Source organism: Lissotriton vulgaris, chromosome 11, assembly GCF_964263255.1.
Source record: "Lissotriton vulgaris chromosome 11, aLisVul1.2, whole genome shotgun sequence".
NCBI lineage: Eukaryota > Metazoa > Chordata > Amphibia > Caudata > Salamandridae > Lissotriton > Lissotriton vulgaris.
In genome coordinates this window covers 559,289,735-559,313,230 of record NC_141699.1, presented here as the reverse complement: position 1 = coordinate 559,313,230, position 23,496 = coordinate 559,289,735, and the positions used below count along the sequence as shown (strand labels likewise).

Here is a 23,496-nt window from a genome sequence, read left to right as displayed (position 1 = left end):
TTGTTCCGAAAAAGGATTCGCTCGAGCAAGTTAGAAATCTGTCAGCCATCAGTGATTAGGTTTTTCTCCATATATGTTCTTTCAATTTTGAAACCTAATATGTGCAATGGGCTCATTATTCACCGTTCCTTATGACCTCAGTAATGTCACTTTTAATCCTATCAAGAAATCAGTACCAACTTTGTTTGCATAGGGACTGGTGCTTTAGTGTTGCCATTTCAGGCAAAGAACAGGATTCTCTGTCACCCTATTTCGGCGGTGCTCATTTTAATGAACACAGATGAGTGAAATACTGCATCTTTCCTGTGTTTCGAACCTGTGACCTGCAAATTACAAGCCTTAGCCATACACACTCAATCAGTGAGGTGACTGTACGGCATAACAAAGTGACTGATTCTGTGCAACACTGACAATAGGAGCTGAGCTGGCTTTGCAGGACACTGGGTAAAACAGTGATTTTGAAAGTATGGAATAAAAGCCATTGTTATTTGTAATATCAAGTACATCAAAGTCACGTAAATACAACATATATTCCATTACAAATGCTATAGGTGTCACATTTGCAAAAGTTAAAACTATTGGCATTGTAAATGACAAAGCTATTAATTTTGCTATTTTCAAAACCAAGACATAAATAAAAAAATTGTCATTTACAATACCAATAGCTCTAACTTTCCTAATGCGAGACATATTGCATTGCAAATGCTTGTCTCATTAAGTGATACTCCCAAATATTCACATTGTTGGACTTTCTCTAAAAATTCCCCTGCTAATTGTGGGTTGGGTTGTTTGGAATACCCTGCATTAAACACCATATATTTTGTTTTCTGGGTGTTAATTTCCCGGCCCCAGTTCTTACAAATAGATGGACGATATCTAAGACCCTTTGAATACCCATTGGTGATTTTGACAGCAGGAGAGTGTCGTCTGCGAACACCAAGGCAGATATCTTGTGGCCCGCTAACTTAGGAGCGTCTAGATCCCCTCCCACTGCCAAAGCTCCTATTAAGCTCTGGGTTGCAGTACAAACAACGTTTTGTACTGGCTCTTGGGGCAATAGTTAGTGGTGCTGTGTATCCAGCTTAATTTATAATCTGTTTCTTGGCGATGCGATAAACTTCTCTTCTTTAATTGAATGGCTTCTTTACTATCAATGTTCCATTTCACATTGGTTATCTTTTAGCCAATTGCCATGTATTCCTTTGTAAATGGCTACCTTATTTTGCTTTCTTTTTTATTCATCCATCCCAATGCATTTCGGCAAACACAGTGCCTTCATCAAGGGAATATCTGTGAAACAAACAGCATTTATTCAGATATTGCGAACTTCGGAACAACATTTTCTAACCTTATTTACATACATCTATGATTACCCTGTCACTTTAATTACAATGTTTCTATGTTTGTGTGTATTAATAAAATGTATGACCAGTCTGTTAGTCTATGTGATCTATGCAGTGTTATATGGAGATGGTCGCTAAGCGTGGTCATTATGTCCGTTAGTGTTCGTCTCTCCCGTTACTTCGTTCTTCCCCGACTATTGGGATCGCTCGCTGTTTGTTTTGAAATGGAATTGTCCTATCGAAGAACCGCCTTATCTATCGTATATGTGGGAATGTTAAACTCAAGTGTCTTTCTAGGGCGTATAAAGTTGTAAAGCATTTCCAATAACGAAGTGGTTTCCGTTTCTTACACGGCACTCAATTAGTGTTCGCGGTCTCTTACCCTGTCCGGCATGGTGATCGTTTCAGCGTGTTCTGCTCTATCGTGGTCCAGCTTACGCGTCACCTTCTAACGTCATTACGCTTATGTCGTCGTGGGTAGTTGATATAAGGGGTTGGATCTCCCTGTGTTCAGGGTCGAGTTAATCTATAAAGTTATGTGCAAAGAAAAAGTGTATTGCCCAACCGAGTGCCGGTGGGTGACGTGTGCATGCGAGTGCATTGTTAAACTTTGAGTGTCAGAACGAAAATACTTGATACTATGTGGCGGTCGGGGATGTCATTCTGAAGTATATTTTTAGTGCAAGTGGTTGATACTGTATGTATGTAGTATAACATATTGTTGATACAGTTATGTAATCGCCTTGTTAGGTAAAAGGAGGATCAGACTTAATAAAACACCTGATCATAATGACAAATAACACAAATTCAACCCTTTCATTTAACCCATGGGGTTTCAAAGTATTAAGAAAATAAATCCAGTGATTTTCCCTTTTCAACAATATTTTCTTATTGTCCATCCCTTCTTATGCACTGCAACCCAGAGCTATATTGCACACACTCCTGAGTGGGGAGTGATTCCCGGGAAGCGCAGCATATCAGTTAAACTAACTATTTTGAAAACAAGGCAGTGCACGCCAATCACTTTGAAAGCTCCTATTAAGCCATTGATAAAAATGCAGAAGAGGGTAGGAGCCAGAACACACCCCTGTCTCACACCTCTCTCTATGGGTATACGGTCAGTAAGGTCTCCATTCTTCCCATATTTGATTTGGGCATAGTTGTTCACATGTAAACCTTTCGGGATCTCGCATAAATATGCGGGCGCCCCCAGATCAGATAGGATAGCCCAAAGTGTTTCCCTGGGAACTGAATCCGAGTCCCAGTCCATCATCTCCTTTTGTATCGCATTGTTCACCCTAAGTTGGCAGGGTATGCTCAGACGTGAGTCCCTTACTCACTTGGCCACTGGATTCAAGATAGCCTGGCTGATGAGGATTATGAATCCGAAACCGGTCCCAGGATGCTTGTTTCCGGTCCAGGGGAGACATGGCTTAGCAGTTCGGGCTGGACTGTTCCCATGAGGCACAGTGTCAGACTGATTTGCATATGGCCATGTCTGAACTGGGGTGGCTGAGTGAGCTAATGACTGGTGATGGATTAAACCCAGATCAGTTGACTGAGGGAGAGTGTTTGATTTGCTCAAACGCTCCGTCCATCATCTCCTTTTGTATCGCTTTGTGATATTAAACCCTGAGAAGTATGAAAACTTCTCATAAAATGTTTTCGAGCTGCCTTTTGGCGGTGTTGGACAATGTTCCCATTGATTATAAGTAAAAACATTTCTAGGTTTTGCAGATTTATGCAAATAGTGGTGCCCATAATGATTAAAGCAATACATTTCTTCATAATCAGATGAGCCTTCTAAATAATCATGATCTTTAAATTTTGCTGACATTTCTAAATCAGACATCATATTATTAATACTCTTAAAGTCCCAATCATCAGAGAAAGTGCTCCGTGAGACAAAGTCACTTAAAGAAACCTTGAACTGGTGTGGATACTTCAAGAGTTCAAGTCGGCCATAGATGTTGTAATCAGTAGCGTCCCATGCTACACCACCAGGTATAGGAATGGCTGTGATGTTTACTGATGACAGGTCTTTTTTTTCAACATGACATGACTTGAGAGTTTTTAGGACCAAGTTGATTTTCTGACTTGCTGTGTCCATTGTACTGTATTTTCCATCAATCATTCTTCCCAAAGTTAAAACCAAAATGAGCCAGAGCAGGAGGAAAAGTACACCTAACACAATCCACAATTCAATCCATGGTGAAATCAGATATATTTCTCCAAGTTGAATAAATAGTTCTGTAATTTATTCTTTGAATGTTTTGTTTGCTGGCTTTTCTTCATGTTCACTGGGATCTTCAGAAAAGTCATAGAAATTGATGAAATAGCCAGAGGCAGTTCTGTCTATTTTTGGAATCGCATCAGGATTGTTATTAATCTTTGTAGTTGCTTCTTCCTTTGTCATTTTAGTATAGTCAGAGGCTACATCATTGTGGACAGGTGTTTCTTGACGAACTGTTGTAATTTGGGTTTCAAGAGGCACAAGTTTCATGGCTTTGTTGCATAGTCCTTCTTTATTCACTGCAGGTTTATCAAATGTGATTAGTCTTTCAGTTTGAACCTCTTGAATTGTAGCAAGGTTTGGTCTTCTGCTACATCTTGGGAGTCCACTGGGCCTACTACTTATTATTGGCCACAAGGATGTGGTTTTACCAGGTCGATTGATACAACTCTGTTCTCCTTTTTACCACCAAGGGGTGGTAGTACTACTGATCTTGTTCCATTGATTGCTAAGACAGGTACTACTTTTCTGTAAGAAGGCCCAAATTCCTTCTTAACTGCGATCTTTTCTCTGACCAGATCCCCAATCTTTGGAATCCAGATAGGTCTTGCTGGGACAGGTGGTTTTTCTACAGTGGCCTTTGGCTTTAGCTTTGTGTTACTCAGACTTCTTCTTGTTTCATTTAAGTCCTGTAAAACAGCCAAACGAACTTTGATATCAAAGGTTTTTTGTTCCACCACTGAAGTCTGACTATCGAGGTCTTCGATTATCATTCTAGTACCAAACAAAAGTTCATACGGAGTGATTCCACCCAGAGAATTTCTTGGCAGATTATTAAGACTACGTTGGAAATTTTTTAGATGCTTGACCCTTCCATCACCCGAACCGAATACCCTCACTGTTATAGATTGCTTTATGTCAATGTTTTTTCTTTCCACTACCGCATTACCCTCACGATGGAAGGGACTAGAGTACCGCAATGCAACGCCCAAGCTGGCCATGGCCTCCTTGTAAGCTCGAGAGCTAAACGTAGGACCCTGGTCAGAATGTAGCGTGCCGATTGTGTATGTGCCGATAAAGACTCACAAATCTTTTATAACAGTTCTGGCGTCAGCCGAGCGCTGGGGCCACATCCAAATGAATCTTGTGCAGGAATCCACTGCGACCATGATGTATTTATAGTTACCGTCCCTTTGTAAGGGACCACAGTGGCCTAGGTAAACACACGCTAATGGTTATCTGAGATCAGAAGGGGCATCTGCGTAGGACGTTTCACTGTTGATACTTTCATTTTTTGGCATATGTCACACTCTAGAACATAGTTTCTAGTCTGTTTCCTCATGCACTGCCACCAATATCTCTGTTTTAATAAAGATACTGTGCAGAGGCGAGCCCTTCATGCGCTGCTAACATTAGTCCTAACCTATGTTCCATTTTTGGGATTGCCCTATCCCCCACTCCAGGGATTTGAGCAAAAGGAACATTGTTTGCATCAGTTTTATATGATTACTTTACTGGGAAGCCTTTCGGGAGTGTCTTACCACTGTTATTTACTGAATCAGTGACAGCTTGCATTATTTGGCTATCTATTTTCGTTTTTGAACGAGTGATTGCAGCTACGGAAACCGTGTGGACAGCTGCCTTTGCGGCTTCATCAGCCAATAAATTCCCTGCAACGTGAACGCCATCACATTGATGACTCAGTGTATGAATCACGTGAGTCTTTTGTAGTTCTTTCTGTAAAAGAACTACATGTTCCCAAAGCATTTTATGCTTTATTGTGTCACCTTTCGCATCTTTGAAACAGTTTTGAACCCAGTTCTGCAAGTATTCATTGTAAGACTGGACGCAGTAATACGAATCGCACTTTATTAGTGTGGGAAATTCCCAATCGGTATTCTCAAGCACCATCTTGAAAGCCTGTAGTTCAGCTCGCTGAGCTGTACAGTCTCTGAGTGATTGAGTTTTATTGACCATAGGTCTGAATTTACCTTCGCACCAGCGACCTTTAACAATCGAGCACGCAGCACTATATGCTTGTTTACTCCCAATTGCGGGCTGTGCTGATCCCTCGGTATATATTATACAGCCGTAATGTTCCAGAGGCAGAATTTCGGTCGGCAGAGGACATTCGTACTCGTATTGGGGAAATTCTTGTGTTTTCAAGCTAGGGTCAAAAACGTATTCAACGTCTGTTGCAGCAAGAGAATGAACCCATTGTATCCATCATGGATGTAAAGCTTTAGCATTTGGAATGCTCGCTCTTGTTACTGCCTCCAGGGCAGGTACAGGTTTAACGACTGATATGCGTTTTCCCTGTGCGAGGGCTCTTTCTTTTGCTATAGCAGTTTAAACCGCTGTCAGAATTTTCTCAGTTGATGTGAATTTTATTTCAGCTTGGGTGTACAAGTGTGATTTGTAAGCTAATGGTACCGTTTCACCTTCGTTATAGGTCAGGTATGTGAATCCGCATCTTCCTGGGATGACTCGTATTACAAGGTTTCGTTCATTTACGCGTGTTTGTAGCTTTGTTTTTGCTAACATGTCTGTTGGTACTGAACATAACATTTCTGTGTGAGTTTGAGTCCAATTAGTTGGTTTGAAATCAGGTTTTATTAATTCGTAGAGAAGTTTAACCCTCTCTGCGTAATTCAGAACGTAAGTTCTTCCAAAATTCAGGAAACCTAGAATTGATTGTAAGTTTTTCAGCGTTTTTGGACCTTGGAGCAGCTCACATTTCTCTAAGAAATTGGCTGCCAGGCTTTTCCCTTCACTTGATAAATCATATCCTAGAAATAGGACAGTTAGGTGGGCAATCCGCGATTTTTTAAAACTGAATTTGTACCCTTCAGATGCGAACCCAAGTATAATGCTGTTCATTCTTTTCAAGTGCCTGTCCAAATCATCGTCTGTTAGATATGTCATCGACATAAGATAATGTCTCATCATCATACATTTGTAGTAACTCTGTTACTCTGGCTGAAAATAATCCTGGGCTATTTTTGAATCCCTGGGGGAGACGGCAAAATTGCCTCTGGGCCCCCATATTTGAGAAAGCGGTCAAATACCTGCTTTCTGGTGCAATGTTTCTACAGAAGAAACCATTTGAAATATCTAATGTCGTTTTATATTTTTTGCGCACAATGTTATTCATCAGTGCTGCACTGTGAGAATTTTGTACTTCAAATGTTTTGCCACAAGAGTTTAAGTGTCTGTAGTCCAATACTAGACGATGTGAATTGTCTGGCTTGGAGACAGGAAACAAAGGATTGTTCATTTGTGAGGTGCATGTTTCAATCACCCCCTGGTATTCAAGTTGATCTAAGATCTCCCTGACTTGTTTTTTAGCTTCTTGCTTAACAGGATACTGCCTTTGTGCAGTAGGTTGATATTTTAACTGGATTTTATGGTGAGGGGATTCCTCATCCCATCCTACATGATTTTTATATAATGCAAGGACTTGGGCCACTGCCCATTTTCTTGCATATGTGTATTTTTTATGAATTGGAATATGATTTGAGAAGGCAGGCATAATAATTTCTTCGCCATGTGGGCACTCCCTAACAAATTCTGGTGGCCAGTCTTTCTCAGCCAGAAGAATATCATAGCCTTTAGATAGCTTCTCCCAAAAGAGAGTTCTTATTTTCCTAGTTATGTCCCCTTCTATACACAATGTGATTTCATATAATTTATGGGGTACACTAACTCTGGTGTCTGCAGTTTCCACCTGAATGTACTCATTTGTGTCCACTGTCTCCATAAGATTTATCAGGATCTTGCGAGCTATGGTCACTTCTGCTGCGCTGTCTAGCATTGTCTGGGCCCCCTCTCCATTCTTGAGTTGTGTCCTCAGGATCCTCGGCATGTTTTATCTTTATGCTTGCTACCTTCTTTTTGGAAAATTTAGATTTTTTACTTTGGTGAGCAGATTCCTTGTCTTTGGACTTGACGCGCTTTTCTTTATGTTCTGACCGTCCTCTTCTTTCTGATTTCTGCGAGGAAGTCTGAAAAGATCGAGAGGGACATGTATCATTATCTTGATATCTGACAGGTTTTCTCAAATTATGTTATATCTTTTCTCAGAGGGCTCCCGTTGTGGAGACCTACTCCCCCACCTCCCCCCCCCCCCCGTTCTGGAGATCCATCTCTCCGTTGGGGAGACCTTCCTCTGGACTGAATGTGTTTTTCTCTGGGAGTGGTCTGTTTATTACCCTCCCACTTCTTTGTTGGAGTAGTGAGATTATTCTTAATAAAAGTTTTTTCAGGATTCTCTGTTAGTTGTGGTTTTAGTGGTTTCCCTCTCAAACTATCTCTACCTAATTCTTCATAGGATTTTTCAATTATTCTGGCAAGTTCAAAAGGTTGTTCTGCTATATCTGTTACTTTTAATTTTTGTCGGATCACCACTGATGCTGCTTCTCCTTTTATGTTGGCTAGTAGTCTAGCCGAGACTTGTTTAAAATCTTTCAGTAATTTCATACCCAGATTTAAAGCAGGCTGTGAACCGTATTCATTTTGAATCTGTCTTAGTATGTCTGGTATAACCTCCATAGACGGAACACCATGTGTTTTTGTGTAGATTGAAGCAAAGACTGTTCCCCAAGTGTCAGTCTTCCACATGTGGTGCAATCCCCATAGGTAAACAGATTGTCAGAATTCTGTGTTTTTCATGAGGTGTACTATCAGGGAATACTGCCTCTATTTGAGTACATTTTTGAGCTAACCAGAACGGAATTTGTTCCCGTTTTGTGGGTAATTTGCCAATGACTGATTGTATAGTCTGTGGTGTCATTTTATTTGTGTTCCCCTTGTCAGGGGTGTGCTGTGGAATTGTTATTGCTGGTTGGACTGTTAAAGTCCGCATGACATATTGGACCAATTGTCTATGTATTTTAATTAATTGTTTTAGTTGAACTAACAGTTCTCTGTATGACATTTCTTCAATGTCAGAATGTGGTGTATAGCTGGCTAGAACTGGCCATGTGGCTCCTGGTCTACTTAGTGGACGGAGCCTGGTAATGTGATTTTGATGTTTTAGGGCGCCTTTAAACCAGAGCTGATGCTCCTGGTAAGTTGGTGGAATTTCTACGTCCTTGAAAGGAACGTGTTCCTTTGGAGGTTCCTCTGCTTTGTAGTAGTGGAACTCGCGAGTCACAGCATTTGCTGCTGGAAAAGTTATCCATGAATAGAATGCCTCTGTCTGCCGATATTCATGTGCCTCTACCACAAATATGACTGTACCACCTCTTGATGGTACTCCATTATTTATTAGTTTGTAAGTTACACTCTTTCTTACATTTACCGGGATGATTACTGCATCCGGGTTGTTTTGCTGAAGACTTGTGTCTTCTGCTAATAGTTGAGTTGCTAAAGCCTCGCTTTGGTCATCACTTCCCGTCGTTTTGCAGACCGCAAGTTTGCGGAGTATGTTTCAAGGAAACAAAGATTAGGTGCACAATATTTTGGAACACTGTATCCTTCAACGTTGAACAAACCAAAAACTAATACATAGGATTCTCGTCCTATTTAGTTCTGGCGAATACTAACCTTTTACCCACTCCAGACGTCTATTGGAGTTTTTACGGAAAAAGGGGTTTGTGTGAAAAGCACGACTGAGTTACTCTAGTATCTAGCGTTAAATTATTGCCTTACCAAACGTTGGGCGCCATGTAGTGTAGTTCCTATATTCTCAATAGGCTCTGCGCATTGGAATAACATAAACGATAGTTTAGACGCAGGACTGAAGTCGACTAGGTCTCTATTGAATATGTTAGACTTAATTGTGAATGCCAGCTAGCTCAGTGGTCACTAGAAACTTTCTTGAATAAACTAGAGGAGATTAGTTTCTGACAACCATATAACATGACAACTTTGTTCCCCAAGAATAAGAAATATATCTTTAGAGTCGCGGAAACAATAGATGGCTATTTCACTCAGTCAATCGTGCATGCTTCGTTTCACCAGGGTTTTTTCAGAGAAATAGAGGGACGTTTTCAATAAAAAGGTTATTTATTGAGCAGTCTTCTTTCTCATGCAAGAGAAGTTAATTGCTACAATCGTAATACTTGCTATGAAGTAAAGTGCGTACAGCAAAAAGAGTATTATGAAATAATACTGTAAAAGCATGATATGGTTTCTAAGCCATAAGATACATAAAATGGATAAAATACATACAATGATAAATAATGACTAAAAGTACTCAACTGGTGCATCTAAAATACGCCTACCGTGGTGTACCTAACCTAAGTGTAGTACAAGGGAAGAAGTAAGTGAGGTGTAGCTTGAGTTAAATAGTTTCTGCCAAGAATCTATCCAAGAATTCTCTAAGGGTCTAATCAGCTCCATACCTTGGTTATAGAATGAAGGAGGTCTTGTATCTCTCTCTCAGGACTCGATCTCCCAGTAACCCGCAAGGGTAGCAGGGAAACACTGTAGCTGGATTTCTCGGCAGGAGAAAAGACAGCGTCTCTCTCAGTGCGTCAGCTGGAGGTTCGGCTTCCTTCGGCACTCGCTACAGCAGGGCGTCGGGCAAGTAGTTACTCGATCTGCTCCAAACCACTGTGTGTTTGCTAGGGCAGATGCTGGTATAATTATACCTGGAAGGTGCCGAGTTTGACGTAAGGGTGTCATAATAACGTCACTAAGAACTCAAAGTTCTTTACACGCTCCAGGAGTTCTGGGACAAATCAATACTGAAGCAGGGGGAAGTTCTATACTGCTGAAGGCTGGTTGTCTTCAAGAACTCGTTGTACTCTAGGAGCTTAGTGGAAGTAGCCATGCCGTATTTGGACTGCATTGGCTGTGTCTAAATATGGTTATGATTCTCATGCCCATATAAGGATATGATAAGTTATACCTACATAAGGGCATGAATCGGGAAAATTACACTAGAGCCCTAGATGCGTTTACAACAGCTCTAATACATTTTTTCAAAAAGAAAAAGAAATACAATATCCAGAACTTCAGATAATTACCAGATAAACTAGAACCTCAAGAAGAGTCCAAGAAATGATCTTAAAAAGAGTCCACTATGCCACCTGGAAGAATACTGTTAAGGCTTAGTAAAATAAAGAATAGCTTGGGACACTTGTCTAACTTTGTAGTAATTAAAGTACACAGTGCATTAAAACACACCCCTAGGGCTTTTTAGTTTTTGATAGCAAGCCTGGATCTAATATGCCAAATTGACCGCAAGTAGTTGGAGATCGAATAGATAATACTACTCCTGTGTTTTACAAATTCTCAGGGCATTGTGCCGATCTTCACTCCAGAGAAGCTGGCAATGGGGAACAATCCAGCAAGCACGCTGCTTTGCATAGGCGCAACAGAAAAATAATAGGTGTTCTTCATTCTCGACAGCATGACAGCTCATAGGGCAGTGAGGTGTTTTTTTTCATAAACAGGTAAAAGATGCTATGGAGAAAATATCTAGCCTGAAATTAACACACAAGGCTCCAGTGGGTGGAAGATTAACATAATCCATTAATTCTTCTAATTAAAAGATAAGTAGCAGTTTGTAAGGCTGCTCAAAGATACAGCAGATATTCTAGCACTTGGAACAAGATTTTGCAGTTTCTCTGGCATATTCTGGTATTGCGTTTTGATGTGACCAGAATTCACACAGTCCTAACCTAGTCAACCAACCTTTTACTTGGGATAGTCAGGGAATTAGAGGTTAGCCATTTGCTGGCTGTCCACAACCTAATCCAATATAAAAAACATTTTAAACTAGCTATAGCCAAGATTGGTTTTAGGTTTAAAGCGAGCCTTAGTGGATAATGGGTTGGTACTGGTGGGAAGTCTCAACAAAGATATAATAGGAGTTTTTAGTTCTGTCAAGTGAGTTGAGCTTGCAAAATTCGCTCCTCACGTCCTTTACAAATCTTCTCCACATGCTAGTACCTTAAGCAATCTCCAGGGCCGGTGAGATACGATATGTAGAGGTCTGGTTGGGAAACCTAATAATAGTCCCAGCTCTGTGCTTTAGGTTGGTTAGCTTTTTTCTATCTGTATGGTCCATCTAAAGAGAGTCGTTGAGTCCCTCTCCGATACATCGCCTTCTAGGACTCTGCCCAGGGCTCGGAAAATCCCAAAAATGGTACCAGTCCTGCAGGTCTAGTACCTTGGAAAATCCCCTCGACCCAACTGCAACCTACTTGACCTCAGTCTCTGAAAACGGAGCAAAAGTGGCAAGTTAACAAGATTTAAAGGCATCTTTATTGCTCATTCCCTTTGTGAGCAATAAAAATGCCTTTAAATCTTGTTTTCCTGTCACTTTTGCTCTGTTTTCAAGGACAGAGGACAAAAGTTAGTTTGTCTTTCTACTCACCAGAAAGGGCGAGTAGGGCCTAAAAATAGCTCGTCCTCATCAATACTCCCTCGCAAATGCGAGTGGATTTGTCGAGCCCTGTATGTCTCCCCTAGTTTTTTCCATGGTTGGAACACCATGTGTTTGGTTTTACTACCATTTATTTCCAGGCAAGGATCTTTGCAGAAGAGACTAAACGTATCCATGAGGGTAAATAAGCCCCTCGAAGATTTTAAAAGAAGTGTTTCATCTGCAGATAATAAACCCATAACCTTTAGTCTAGCCATTTTGGGAGAGTCATTCTTGCAGTCCAGGAGGTAAGTACTACATCTCTTGATGAATAATAAGAAAAGTGTAGGTGCCAGGACACAGCCCTGGTGGACACCTTTTCTAATAGGGATGTCCTCCATGGGTTCCCAGCCCGGTCCCCACTGGACTCTAGCAAAATAATCAGTGTATAGCTGCTGGATCAAAGTTAGTAGACCTTTGGGAATCCCTACTTTTCCCAAGACCTCCCAAAGTTTTACCCTTGGGATGAGATCAAAAGTGGCTCACTGATCCACAAATGCAGCAAACAAGGAGCCCAATCTGTCAAAGTTTTTCCATTTTATAGTCCGAAACGTAAGAACATGGTCAACCAAACTTATCTCAGCTGTGAACCCTGCCTGGAGATGCCACAACATGTTCTTGGACGATATCCACTTCCATAGTATCGTAAGGGGTTGATTGCTATAGATCTTGTTAACATAATCAATATGGCTTATTGGCTGATAGTGGGGATTCATCTCACTTCCTTCTTAAAAGATCGATAGGATTTGAGCACCTTTACTGGAGTCGGGGATAGGGGCACCTGTGGCATAGAACAGGTTGTTTATATAAGGACCGTAAATCAAAGGGTCAGAATGATACAGATCAGAGGCAATGCTATCAAGGCCAGGAGCTTTTCCCGCTTTTTGGGCAAGGATTTTGGTATGGGTTTCGTCTGGCTCTCCCTCTACAACCTATTCTTGGCCTCAACGAGTTTTGATCTGCTTAAAAAGTTGTAAAATGCTCAATCCATTCCCCAGTGGAAATGCGGCATTCTGGATGAGCGTGATCCCGACAACCATCATGTATGACTAGATGCCAAAGCCCTCTGCTGGCCTTTCCCTTTGCTACTTCCAGAAGATCTTCCCATAGCTTGGCTTCCCAGTGAGACTTGCTGGCTTTGATCACCGTGGCATATTTTTTTCTGCAACTGAAGTCGGACCTCAACTTGCTTTTTAAGGCTTTAACAAGATCAGTTTGGCCTCGCTACATAGGTGACTAAAGCATTCATGCATTTTGGGGGAGTTACGATTTTTGTCATCTTTCACAAAGAGTTCTTTCCAACTTGAGAACAATTCTTCATGAAAACCATGATCTGAAAAAATGTGCAGTCATAGTCCTGGAGTGTAGTCAGAGCTACACTTGCAGTTCTTTGAATCTATTTTAGGACATTTGCAGTGTTGGATAGATCCACCCATCTCACATTGCATCTACTCGTCAAGACTGTTAGGTTGGATATTGGTGTCTCAGAACGTCTTATATTCCTGATATGGGACCACTTTCGTTCGAGTGTAGGTGGCAGGTGGTCGCTTTCCTGGTGATCAATGACCACCATGTCGGCCATTTCATACCAGATTCTAACATTGTCAGAAGATAATCAATATTGCTTTTAAAGTCACCCCTCTCGAAAATCAGTTTGACTCAAATGTCAGAGATAGAGCAGCCATTGCATGCTCTTTGTCCATGGGACCTGTAAAGCAGCCTTGCTCATCCTAATATTTTTCCTTGAGTTAGATAAATATGGAAGTCCCCCAATGCTCGTCCTCAACTCTGATCAGCGGTAGCATTGGAGGGTAGAGCTCAAAACAGATGTTAAAGTCTCCTGATATAACTACAAGGTGCCTTGCCCGATGAGCTTCTGTTAGTGTATTTAGAGTTTTTAGATTCAGAGAAGCCTTATTGTTGGCGGGGTGGGGCTTATAATGGATATTTACCAGGAGAGAGGGGACCCTGACTTCGGGATCAGGCTGAGGACAAGGTCTAGTAAGTCGGTGGCATTTATCTTGACTGAACAGTCCAGTATTGGTTTGATCCATATAATTAGCCCTCCAGATGACCTACCAGTTTCAGATGCTGTAGCCTCGATAATATACGTTGTGAAGCCCTCCCTATAGACTTTATTGCCATCCAGGTTTCTTGAAAAAGGCAAATTTATCAAATAGCTTAATTATAATACTGGCTAAATTCCACGTCACTAACTTAAAGCTGGTTACAAAATGTTGTGGATTAGAATTTGTGCTCAAGTGAGCATCCAACATATTTGGAACAATTTCTGGGGCCAAGCTGTTTTCCTCTATGATTGTACAAATTGCAAAAGTTCCCTTTCATGTTGGGGCACAACATCGGTCCACTCCATACCACTTATCTTAAACATTTGGGTATTTTTGGGGAGTACTCAGGGTTGGCATTCTTGCTGGCTCCTTGGCAGCCCCTGTTGGGCTTGGGGTGGCAGCTGCATTTGTAACCAAAGGGGTTCAGATAATTGGAATGACTTTTACAAACACAGCTTGGGTAGAGTTCTTCAGGACTATTGGGCAGACATGGAACAGCTTACTCTGATGGGCAATGCCACCCTGTACAAAATGATCAACTTACCAAAACTCTTATTTATGCTCCAACACACTATATGAGGTGCCGGATACTTTCTTCAGAGAAGTGGAAGCGATAACTAGAACACTTTTCTGGGATCGGGTGCACTATTTATTACCCTTTTGATGATGATCAGGGGCCCTTTATAGAAGGGGATTGCCCTCCCAGACATAAAACTGTTCTACTGGGAGGCTCAGCTGCTGGCAGTTTACAGGTGGGCATTCTATTCCCAGTGGGAACCGCCTTGCATGCGGACAGATGCCATATGTGCCGGAAGGGTTACCTGAGACATCTATACAGTGCCGTTAAGTCCTAACAGCTCAACTACACAGGCATGGTGTCCCTGATCTACAAAACCCTGCTGATCAACAGCCGCTCCCTGCTAACATAATTGAAAAGCTAGTGGGAAAGGGATCTTGGCAATCTAGAAGACGAGGATTGTGGTGGAGCATATCAACATCCTCATGAAGTTGTAATCTGAACAGGGTTCTGCCTGGGAGAGGTAAAAATCCTCCTCAGGGCGTATTACAAGCCATAGAGGTCAGCGACCCCTCTCCAGGTCATCGCCAAGTGCAGCTGCACCAGTCGCACTACCCGAATGCCTGCCCTGTGAGAACCAGGCAACACTGTATGTGGATGACAGACACAGATAAATGCCTGAGAAGCTGCAGACCATCTGAGACACTACTACTTACACTGTGGGGTTGTCAAAGGGTGAGATATTATTGGAATTAGTGGGCGGCTAACTCGCAGAGGTTACTGGGGAAGACATAAAGGTGGGCCCAGTGCTGGCAACTCTAGGAAAAATGGGAAGAGCAGACAATGACCAAATACACTTCGCTGTGGTGCAACATAGCACTAATTGTGGCTAGTAGGGACATAGTGCAGCTATGGAGCAGCAGAAATGCCACATCTGTGGAAAAATGGGCGACCAACATGGACTGGTATATGTTGGCAGAGAAATCAGTCTACAAAACCGTGGTATGCTTGAGGAAATTTAAGAAAGTTTCAGGCCCATGGCAAAAATACAGACTAACCTCCCTAGGTGCAGGAGGTCTGAAAAAAGACTGGGAGCGGTGTCAACTCGAGAGCCTGGGGACTTACACTGAGAACCAACTTTGGTTTTTTGAATTACCACGGGGTGGGGGGGACCCAGTACCGGTCTATAGATACAACAAAGGAGAGAGAGGGGTGTTAAGTGACTCCCAAGAGGTGTTGCATTGAATATTGTTATTGTTGTGCAATATAAACGATCAATCAAACTAAGTTAAAAAAAAAAACAACTTGTGGGTATTTTAGAAATCTTAAATCCTTTTCCATTCTCATGTTGTGAAGCAGAAATCATATTTGTGGTTTGATGAGGTCAAAATGTATTTTTTAGCAGTATCACCAAATTGATTAATCTGAAAGAAACAGGTTAGTATTAGATTCCTTACCTTGGAATATCCTCAGGCGTCAGACTGGATCTGGAAATTTTTGCGTAGCAGTACCCTTGCGCGTCGGTAGGCGTCGTCTGCGGCTCCGCGTCCGTCGTCGGCGCCGTGATGACGTTGTCGGAGTACTTAGACACCACCTCCGCGTGCTGACGTCAGTTCTTCTTTTTTCCGTGCCAGCAACGCAGATCCGGAAAAAGTGGTACCTTAGTCATTTTTTGACTAAACTTTTTACGATCCCTTTTGAACATTTTTCAAACGGTGCCGAGGGATGCCAGGTTTTAAACCCTGCGAGGACTGCGACCAACGGATGTCGGTCACCGACCCTCACCATCGGTGTCTCCACTGTCTCAGCGTCGACCACCACGACAAGACCTGCTCAGACTGCCGGGCCCTGACTTCGAAAGCTAGGCGGGAGCGGTCCGGCAAGCGGCTCGAACTCCGGCAGTCGGCCCCCGCGCCGCGAGAGGTCCCGGTCCGGACGGAGGTCGAGGGACCGGTCGCGGTTTCGGAGTCATCAGAGCTCCGGGAGTCGACATCACTCCTCAGGTTCGAAGTCGTCAGGTAAGCACACGAATCGAAGAGACGTCATCGCTCTTCCGACTCCCCCCGACGATCACGCGACGCGGCCGGGGTTCGGGTGACACCGCCCACGTGGCTCCGTCGGAGTTGCGGGCGTCGCGGCCTGCCCCATACCCTACGGTCCCTGGGCAGCACGCGACGCCGGAGGTGATCGAGCGCTTCCTCATGGCCATGAGGTCCCTCAATCCTCCGGCGGGCTCAGCGGCGCCTTCGGGCCCAGCTGACCCGTCTGGGGGCCCTAGCGGGTCGGGTGCTTCGGCCCGATGCCGCCGCAGGGCCCCACTGGATCCGCTTCTGGATCCGGGTCATCGCTGGTTGACCTCACGACCTCACCGGCGCCGGTCCCCCAGGTGTCACCTCTGGCGCCGTCCTCGGGCGGCGCCGTCCCCGATGCCTCCCTCGATCCAGTTCCGGCGTTGGACCGGCGCCCCTGGGCGCCGCTTTCCACGCCGCTTGGGGAGTTTTACTTCAATGAACCGGCCCCATCATTTGACAACCCTGATTATCAGGGGATGGGTGATGAGGAGTATTGGGAGGGGTCTGCAGAACCTCTGACACATGAGTGTCAGTCCCAGGAGGACTGGACAGGTGGACTTGGAGATGCCAGTGGTCTGGACACCTCGTCAGACACTGGTTTTGTCTCGCCTCCTACCGTGGCTACGGAGGAGGGGGCAACCTACAGTGTGGTGTTGACCCGGGCGGCCAAGGACTTGGGCCTTGAGCTCCCCGTCGCGGCCGTGAGGACTAACCACTTCACTGAGGTCCTTAAACCGCAGTCAAGCTCGGCTGAACCTCTGCTGCTGTTTAATGAGGCCTTGACTGACGTTCTTTTGGGCACTTGGTCCAGGCCCGCTACAGGTTCGCCTGTAGATAGGAACGTGGCCAGACGCCACCGCCTGGCCCCGGGTGACCCATGTTTCCTGTCCACCCACCCCACCCCCGAGAGCCTGGTCATCCAGGCCTCAAATTCCCAGACCGCATTCCCGTCGGCTCCGCCGGACAGGGAATCCAAGAGGTATGAGCAGTACGGCAAGAAGGTATTCTCCTCCCCGAGTCTGGGACTGCGGTCTTCCAACACCGCATGCCTCTTGGGCCGCTACACCCACTCTCTGTGGGACACGGTCGCGGAATTGCTGCCAGAGTGTCCGTTGGAGGTACGGGGCAAACTCGGCCAGGCCCTTGTGGAAGGCCGGGATGCAGCACGGTATTCTATCCGGTTTGGGCTGGATACCACCGACTCACTGGGCAGAGCGATGGCAACGACGGTGGCGATTTGTCGCCACGCCTGGTTGAGGTCCGCCAACTTTTCGGCCGATGCCCAGAATACACTCATGGACATGCTGTATGATGGCCGTCACCTTTTTGGTGACAAGGCAGACGATGCGCTTGAGTGCTTTAAGTACTTCAGGGCTACAGCCAGGTCCTCGGGCCTCTCGGCCCAGCGCCAGCAAACGGGTGCCTTTCGCTCCTTTCGTGGCCAAGGAAGGGGCGCCCCCACACGTGCTGCCAGCCACGCACCACAGACTAACATCCAACGCGGTGGCAGCTGTGGAAACCGCTGTGGCGGCGGTCGGGGACAACGGCGAGGTCAGTCCACACCTTCCACCGCAGCATCTGCCTCGAAACCCTCCTAGTTCGTTCTTTCAGGCCCATGTGACGCCAGTGGGGGGCAGGGTTCGTCATCACCTCCACCACTGGCGCACTGTCACATCGGACAGGTGGGTGCTGCAAATCGTCCAAAGGGGCTACTCCCTCCCCTTCGAGACGACCTCTCCAGCCATGCCACCGCAATACCACCGCGTATCGGGGGATCATTTGCGACTTCTGCAGGAAGAAGTTACGGCACTCTTGGCCGAGGGGGTCCTCGAACGCGTTCCTGGGCCAGAAGTAGGGTGTAGTTGCTACTCCCACTACTTTCTGGTACCCAAGAAGGGCAAAGGGGGCCTACGCCCTATCTTGGATCTAGGGAACATCAACGGCTTCCTCCGGAAGGAGAAGTTCAAAATGCTGACACTGGCTCAGGTCCTAGCTGCCCTGGACCCAGAAGACTAGATGGTAGCGTTGGACTTGCAGGACGCTTATTTCCACATCCCCGTCCTGCCGGCCCACCGGCGCTACCTGCGGTTCACGGTAGGCCACGAGCACTTTCAGTTTACCGTGCTCCCCTTCGGCCTTACCAGCACCCCACGGGTGTTCACGAAGGTGATGGCGGTGGTCGCAGCTCATCTGTGCAGGTTAGGGGTTTCAGTCTTCCCCCTACCTCGACGACTGGTTGTTGAAGGCAAGCTCGCCCCAGACAGTCGTCGGCCACCTCCAGACTACAGCAGACCTCCTGCACCAGCTGGGGTTTTCCATCAATGTGCTGAAGTCACACCTGTGCCCCTCTCAGAAGCTCCTCTTCATCGGAGCGGTTCTCGACTCGCGCAGTTTCGGGTTTATCCTCCCGAACAGCGGGTCCGGGATATTCAGGCTCTGATTCCACTCTTTCAGCCTTTGTCCTGGGTCTTGGTCAGGTTGACGCAGCGGCTTCTGGGGCTGATGGCCTCCTGCATCCTTCTGGTGCATCACGCCCGGTGGCGGATGCGGGCTCTGCAGTGGGACCTGAAGTTTCAGTGGGCCCAGCATCAGGGCAACCTGTCCGACCATGTCCTGATCTCAGAGGGCACTGCGAGACAGCTGCAGTGGTGGCTCACGGACCGCGATTGGGTCAGCGGCAGATCCCTCTCCCTTCCCCAACCGGAGAACGTGGTTGTGACGGACGCGTCCCTCCAGGGCTGGGGAGGCCACATGGGAGAGGCAGAGATCAGAGGCCTCTGGTCTGCGGCGGAATCCCGGCTCCATATCAACCTTTTGGAGCTGCGGGCGATTCGTCTAGCACTGAAGACATTCCTCCCCTCTATCAGGGGGAGTGTAGTGCAGGTATTCACGGACAACACCACCGCCATGTGGTACTGCAACAAACAGGGTGGTGTGGGGTCGTGGACCCTATGCCAGGAGGCTCTGCGCCTCTGGCAGTGGCTGGAACATCAGGGCTTGACCCTGGTGGTTAAACACCTGGCAGGTTCTGTGAACGCCAGGGTGGACGAACTCAGCCGCCGGTGCATGATGGATCACGAATGGCGTCTGAACTCGGACGTGGCGCAAGGTCTCTTTCTGCAGTGGGGAGAGCCTTGGTTAGATCTATTCGCCACAGAAGAGAACGCACAATGTCATCAGTTCTGCGCGTTGGAATTTCCAAGGCGGCAGTCGCCCGGAGACGCTTTTCGTCGCGAGTGGAGTTGCGGTCTGTTGTACGCCTTTCCGCCTATACCACTTCTGCCCAGAGTGCTGAAGAAGATCAAGCGCGACCGGGCCCAAGTAATCCTTGTGGCTCCGGACTGGGCACGAAGGTACTGGTATCCCGAGCTACTCAGTATGTCAGTCGATCCCCCGGTTCGTCTGCCTATTCAGGAGGACCTTCTGTGGCAGCAGCAGGGGACGGTCCTCCACCCGAACCTGTCCAGTCTCCACCTCCATGCTTGGAGATTGAGCGGCGACAGTTGAGGCCATTTGACTTGCCTCCTGAAGTCTGTAATTTAATTCTGGCAGCCAGGCGTCCCTCCACAAAGTCGGTATATGCCTGCAGCTGGAACAGATTTGTGGCATTGTGCACAGCAAAGGCTGTGGATCCGCTTTCTGCCCCTCATTCTGAGGTTTTCTCTTTCTTCTTTCTCTTGCCCAGCAGGGCACTATCAAGGGCTACCTTTCTTCCCTTTCAGCCTTTCTAAGGCTGCCTGATCAACCTTCTTTGTTCAAGTCCCCTATTGTAACTCGTTTTCTGAAAGGCATCACACACCTGTTTCCCCCTGTTCCGTTTGTGATGCCTCAGTGGGACTTTAACCTGGTTCTTACCTTTCTGATGTGCGCTCCCTTTGAGCCACTTCACAACTGTCCTCTCCGCCTTCTTACATTGAAGACTGCTTTCCTGGTTGCCATCATGTCTGCCAGGAGAGTGAGTGAGCTCCAGGCTCTTTCCTCCATACCTCCTTTCCTGTCTGTCCATCTGGACAAGGTTGTGTTGCGGACTAGACCCTCTTTCCTGCCCAAGGTTGTCACGGCCATCCATATCGGGCAGTCTATCACCTTGCCCACCTTCTTTCCGCCACCGCATCCCTCAAAAGAGGAAGAGCACCCGCCAGTTACAGGTGGATGACCAACTCTTTGTTGGTTACGTGGGGGCTAAGAAGGGATGGGCGGTGCACAAGACGACCATCTCTCGGTGGGTCGTCTTGTGTATTAAGGCTTGTTACTCCTTTGCGAAGAAGGAGCCTTCTGTTGGGCTGAGGGCCCATTCCACTCGGGCCACTGCGGCTAGCACTGCCATTGGCTAGGGAGCCCCCTTGCAGGACATCTGTCAAGCAGCTACGTGGGCATTGCTGCACAAGTTTTCAAGACACTACTGCCTGGACAGCCAAGTCCGAAGGGATGGTTTCTTTGGTCGTTCTGTCCTCCAGGACTTTTTGGTGTGATTATTGGTTCGCAGACCCACCACCGGGGTTGGTATTGCTGGGGTATCTATTCTAAGGTAAGGAATCTAATACTAACCTGTTTCTTTCAGATGAACAAGTTACTTACCTTCGGTAACAATATATCTGTAAGAAACTGTAGTTAGTATTAGATTCCTTACCGCCCCACCCATCCTCCCCATTCTGCGAACCGATATCTAGGGTTAAGGTCATCCCCTTTCAGGGCCCTAGTTTCAATGGCACCAGTGTTGGTTTTTAACATGGCTCTACGTTTCTGGCGCGGAAAAGCTGTGTCTAAGAACTGACGTCAGCATGCGGAGGCGGCGTCTAAGCACTCCGACAACGTCATCACGGCGCCCACGACGCCGACAACGGACGCGGAGCTGCAGACGACACCTACCGACGCGCAAGGGTACTGCTACGCAAACATTTCCGGATCCAATCTGACGCCTGGGGATATTCTAAGGTAAGGAATCTAATACTAACTACTGTTTCTTACAGATATATCGTTACCGAAGGTAAGTAACTTGTTCGCCTCGAAGTTGCTGTGTTAATGAACATTTGTGTCGTCTGTTGTTTTTGTCGCAGTTCAAAAGCCTATTTTTTCCATTTAATGAGGCGCTTTAATTTCAAATTATTTAAACGCGCACCTGGATTTTTCACATATTTTAGAGACTCTGATAAGACTGAGGCTTTTTTAAGAGGTTAAACCTTTTGGTTACTGCGAGGCACAATGTCTCTGTAGGTTGAATGTCATGGGGATAGAATTTGTGGTGCTAAAATATTGTTGCCAAAATATCGTTTAGCACAATATCATGAAGTTAAGTATCGATCTATGTAGATTTAAGAATAGTAAATCTGTACCTCACAATGTTGTAGTTGCTATTTTTGCTGCAATATTTTTAGTATTAAATCTTTTTATTGAATTCAATATTTTTATAGTACAGTATTTAATATACGGTAATCCATCTATAATTATAATATTAGATGTTTTGTTCAATAAATGTTAATATTTCCATTGGATATCTTTATCATTGCAGGTAGATAGTGTGCCAGAAGCAGCAGCTGTGACTGAGGTACAAAAAGGTGAGGTTTGGCAGTGTTAAGTTTAATGTATTCATTATTTTGTAGTTGGACATGCTGTTGAATTCAGTTTAAGATAGTACCATTCATCAATTCATCCCAGTATAACTAAATAAAGGCTAGCTCCATTTTCGGAAGTCTTTTTTTATTTATCTACCAGTTTCTTCCTAGAATAGGTATGTCATACATATTTTCTGTGCACACCCTGGCAATTGCACTTCGTATCAGAATTTGCTTTTAAAGTAAATACTGGTCTCTCCTGCTCAGAGGTTTTCCTAATAGAGTGCTCCTCCGTTAACTGGGGTCTATTTTTATGTCTGATTCACTTTTCTTCTGTGTATAAGGTGATTCATTAATGGAATAGGTTGCTTTACCATTGGTTGTTTGCACCCAAAGACTCTGGTAATCTCAATGTCCCATGCTTTGGAGCAGTCATCTGTTGCACTCTGTGTACCACCTATATGATGTCATTTTACAGTTACCTACCTTGCCTGTGGTGTAAAGGGCCACTGATGAACACAAAACAGGCCCATTAGGCCCATTGCTAAGGGTGCTCTCAAAAACCTAGCTCCCTTTTGTAAATCAAGTTCAGTTTGGTTGAGGCACCATAGAACATGTAAAAATGATTCACCATTCCAAGTGTTGTCTCTTTGAAGATTTATTTCAATTCTTAGTTTATAAATCATATAATTTACTAACGTTGGAATAAGGAAAAGACTACATGTTGTGTTGCATTGCCTCATGACTTTTGTATAATAGTTAAAATCCTTACTTGCCAAAAATATATGAATATTTAACTCTGCATTTCCAAAGCACTTTGCTCAATGTGCCCCATAATATGGCTGCCTCTCTGCAGTGTAACTTGAAGTTGAAGGCTAGGGTGATTTCCAAGGCTCCCGGCGTCCGGTTCTGGGGGAGCTTCCTTCTGCTGTAATGCAGGTTCTGGCATTCACTGTGTGTTAATGGAAATCCTGGTCCAGCTTCCAAAACCAAAATATCAGCCCAAAGCACTATTTTGCCCCAAGTTTAACTGGCCTAGACAGTCTACTGTTTCAAACTTTATTGATGGTTGCACCAGCTACATGTTCAGGGATGGATGTGAACCCTGTATACCAACCACTCAGACTCACTCCACTGAAGGGTAAAATTGAAATGGAGACTGCTACCAGTGACCATGAGAGCTGGAAAAGGAACATGTGTCAGATAAAGCTCTAAGCATCTGTAGTTTTCTGGGCATTTCTCTTTTTTAGTCTGGTATGTTTCTTCTTTTTAAAGGCAGTCTTGGAGACCGAACCATTCTCTTTACGCTGATCTCATCCTCTTGTCCAGATTA

At 45.2% G+C, this 23,496-nt stretch overlaps 1 protein-coding gene across 2 annotated transcripts in view; it reads left to right on the top strand.

Moving 5' to 3' along the window:
• The window catches only part of NSD3 (nuclear receptor binding SET domain protein 3), a 1,769,888-nt gene that overhangs the window by 683,791 nt on the left and 1,062,601 nt on the right, over positions 1 to 23,496 (top strand). For both annotated transcript variants that reach the window (XM_086943639.1, XM_086943638.1), the window contains exon 8: positions 22,121 to 22,166. In XM_086943639.1, coding sequence (XP_086799765.1) covers positions 22,121 to 22,166 — 46 coding nt within the window. The remainder of the gene's footprint in view (positions 1 to 22,120; positions 22,167 to 23,496) is intronic.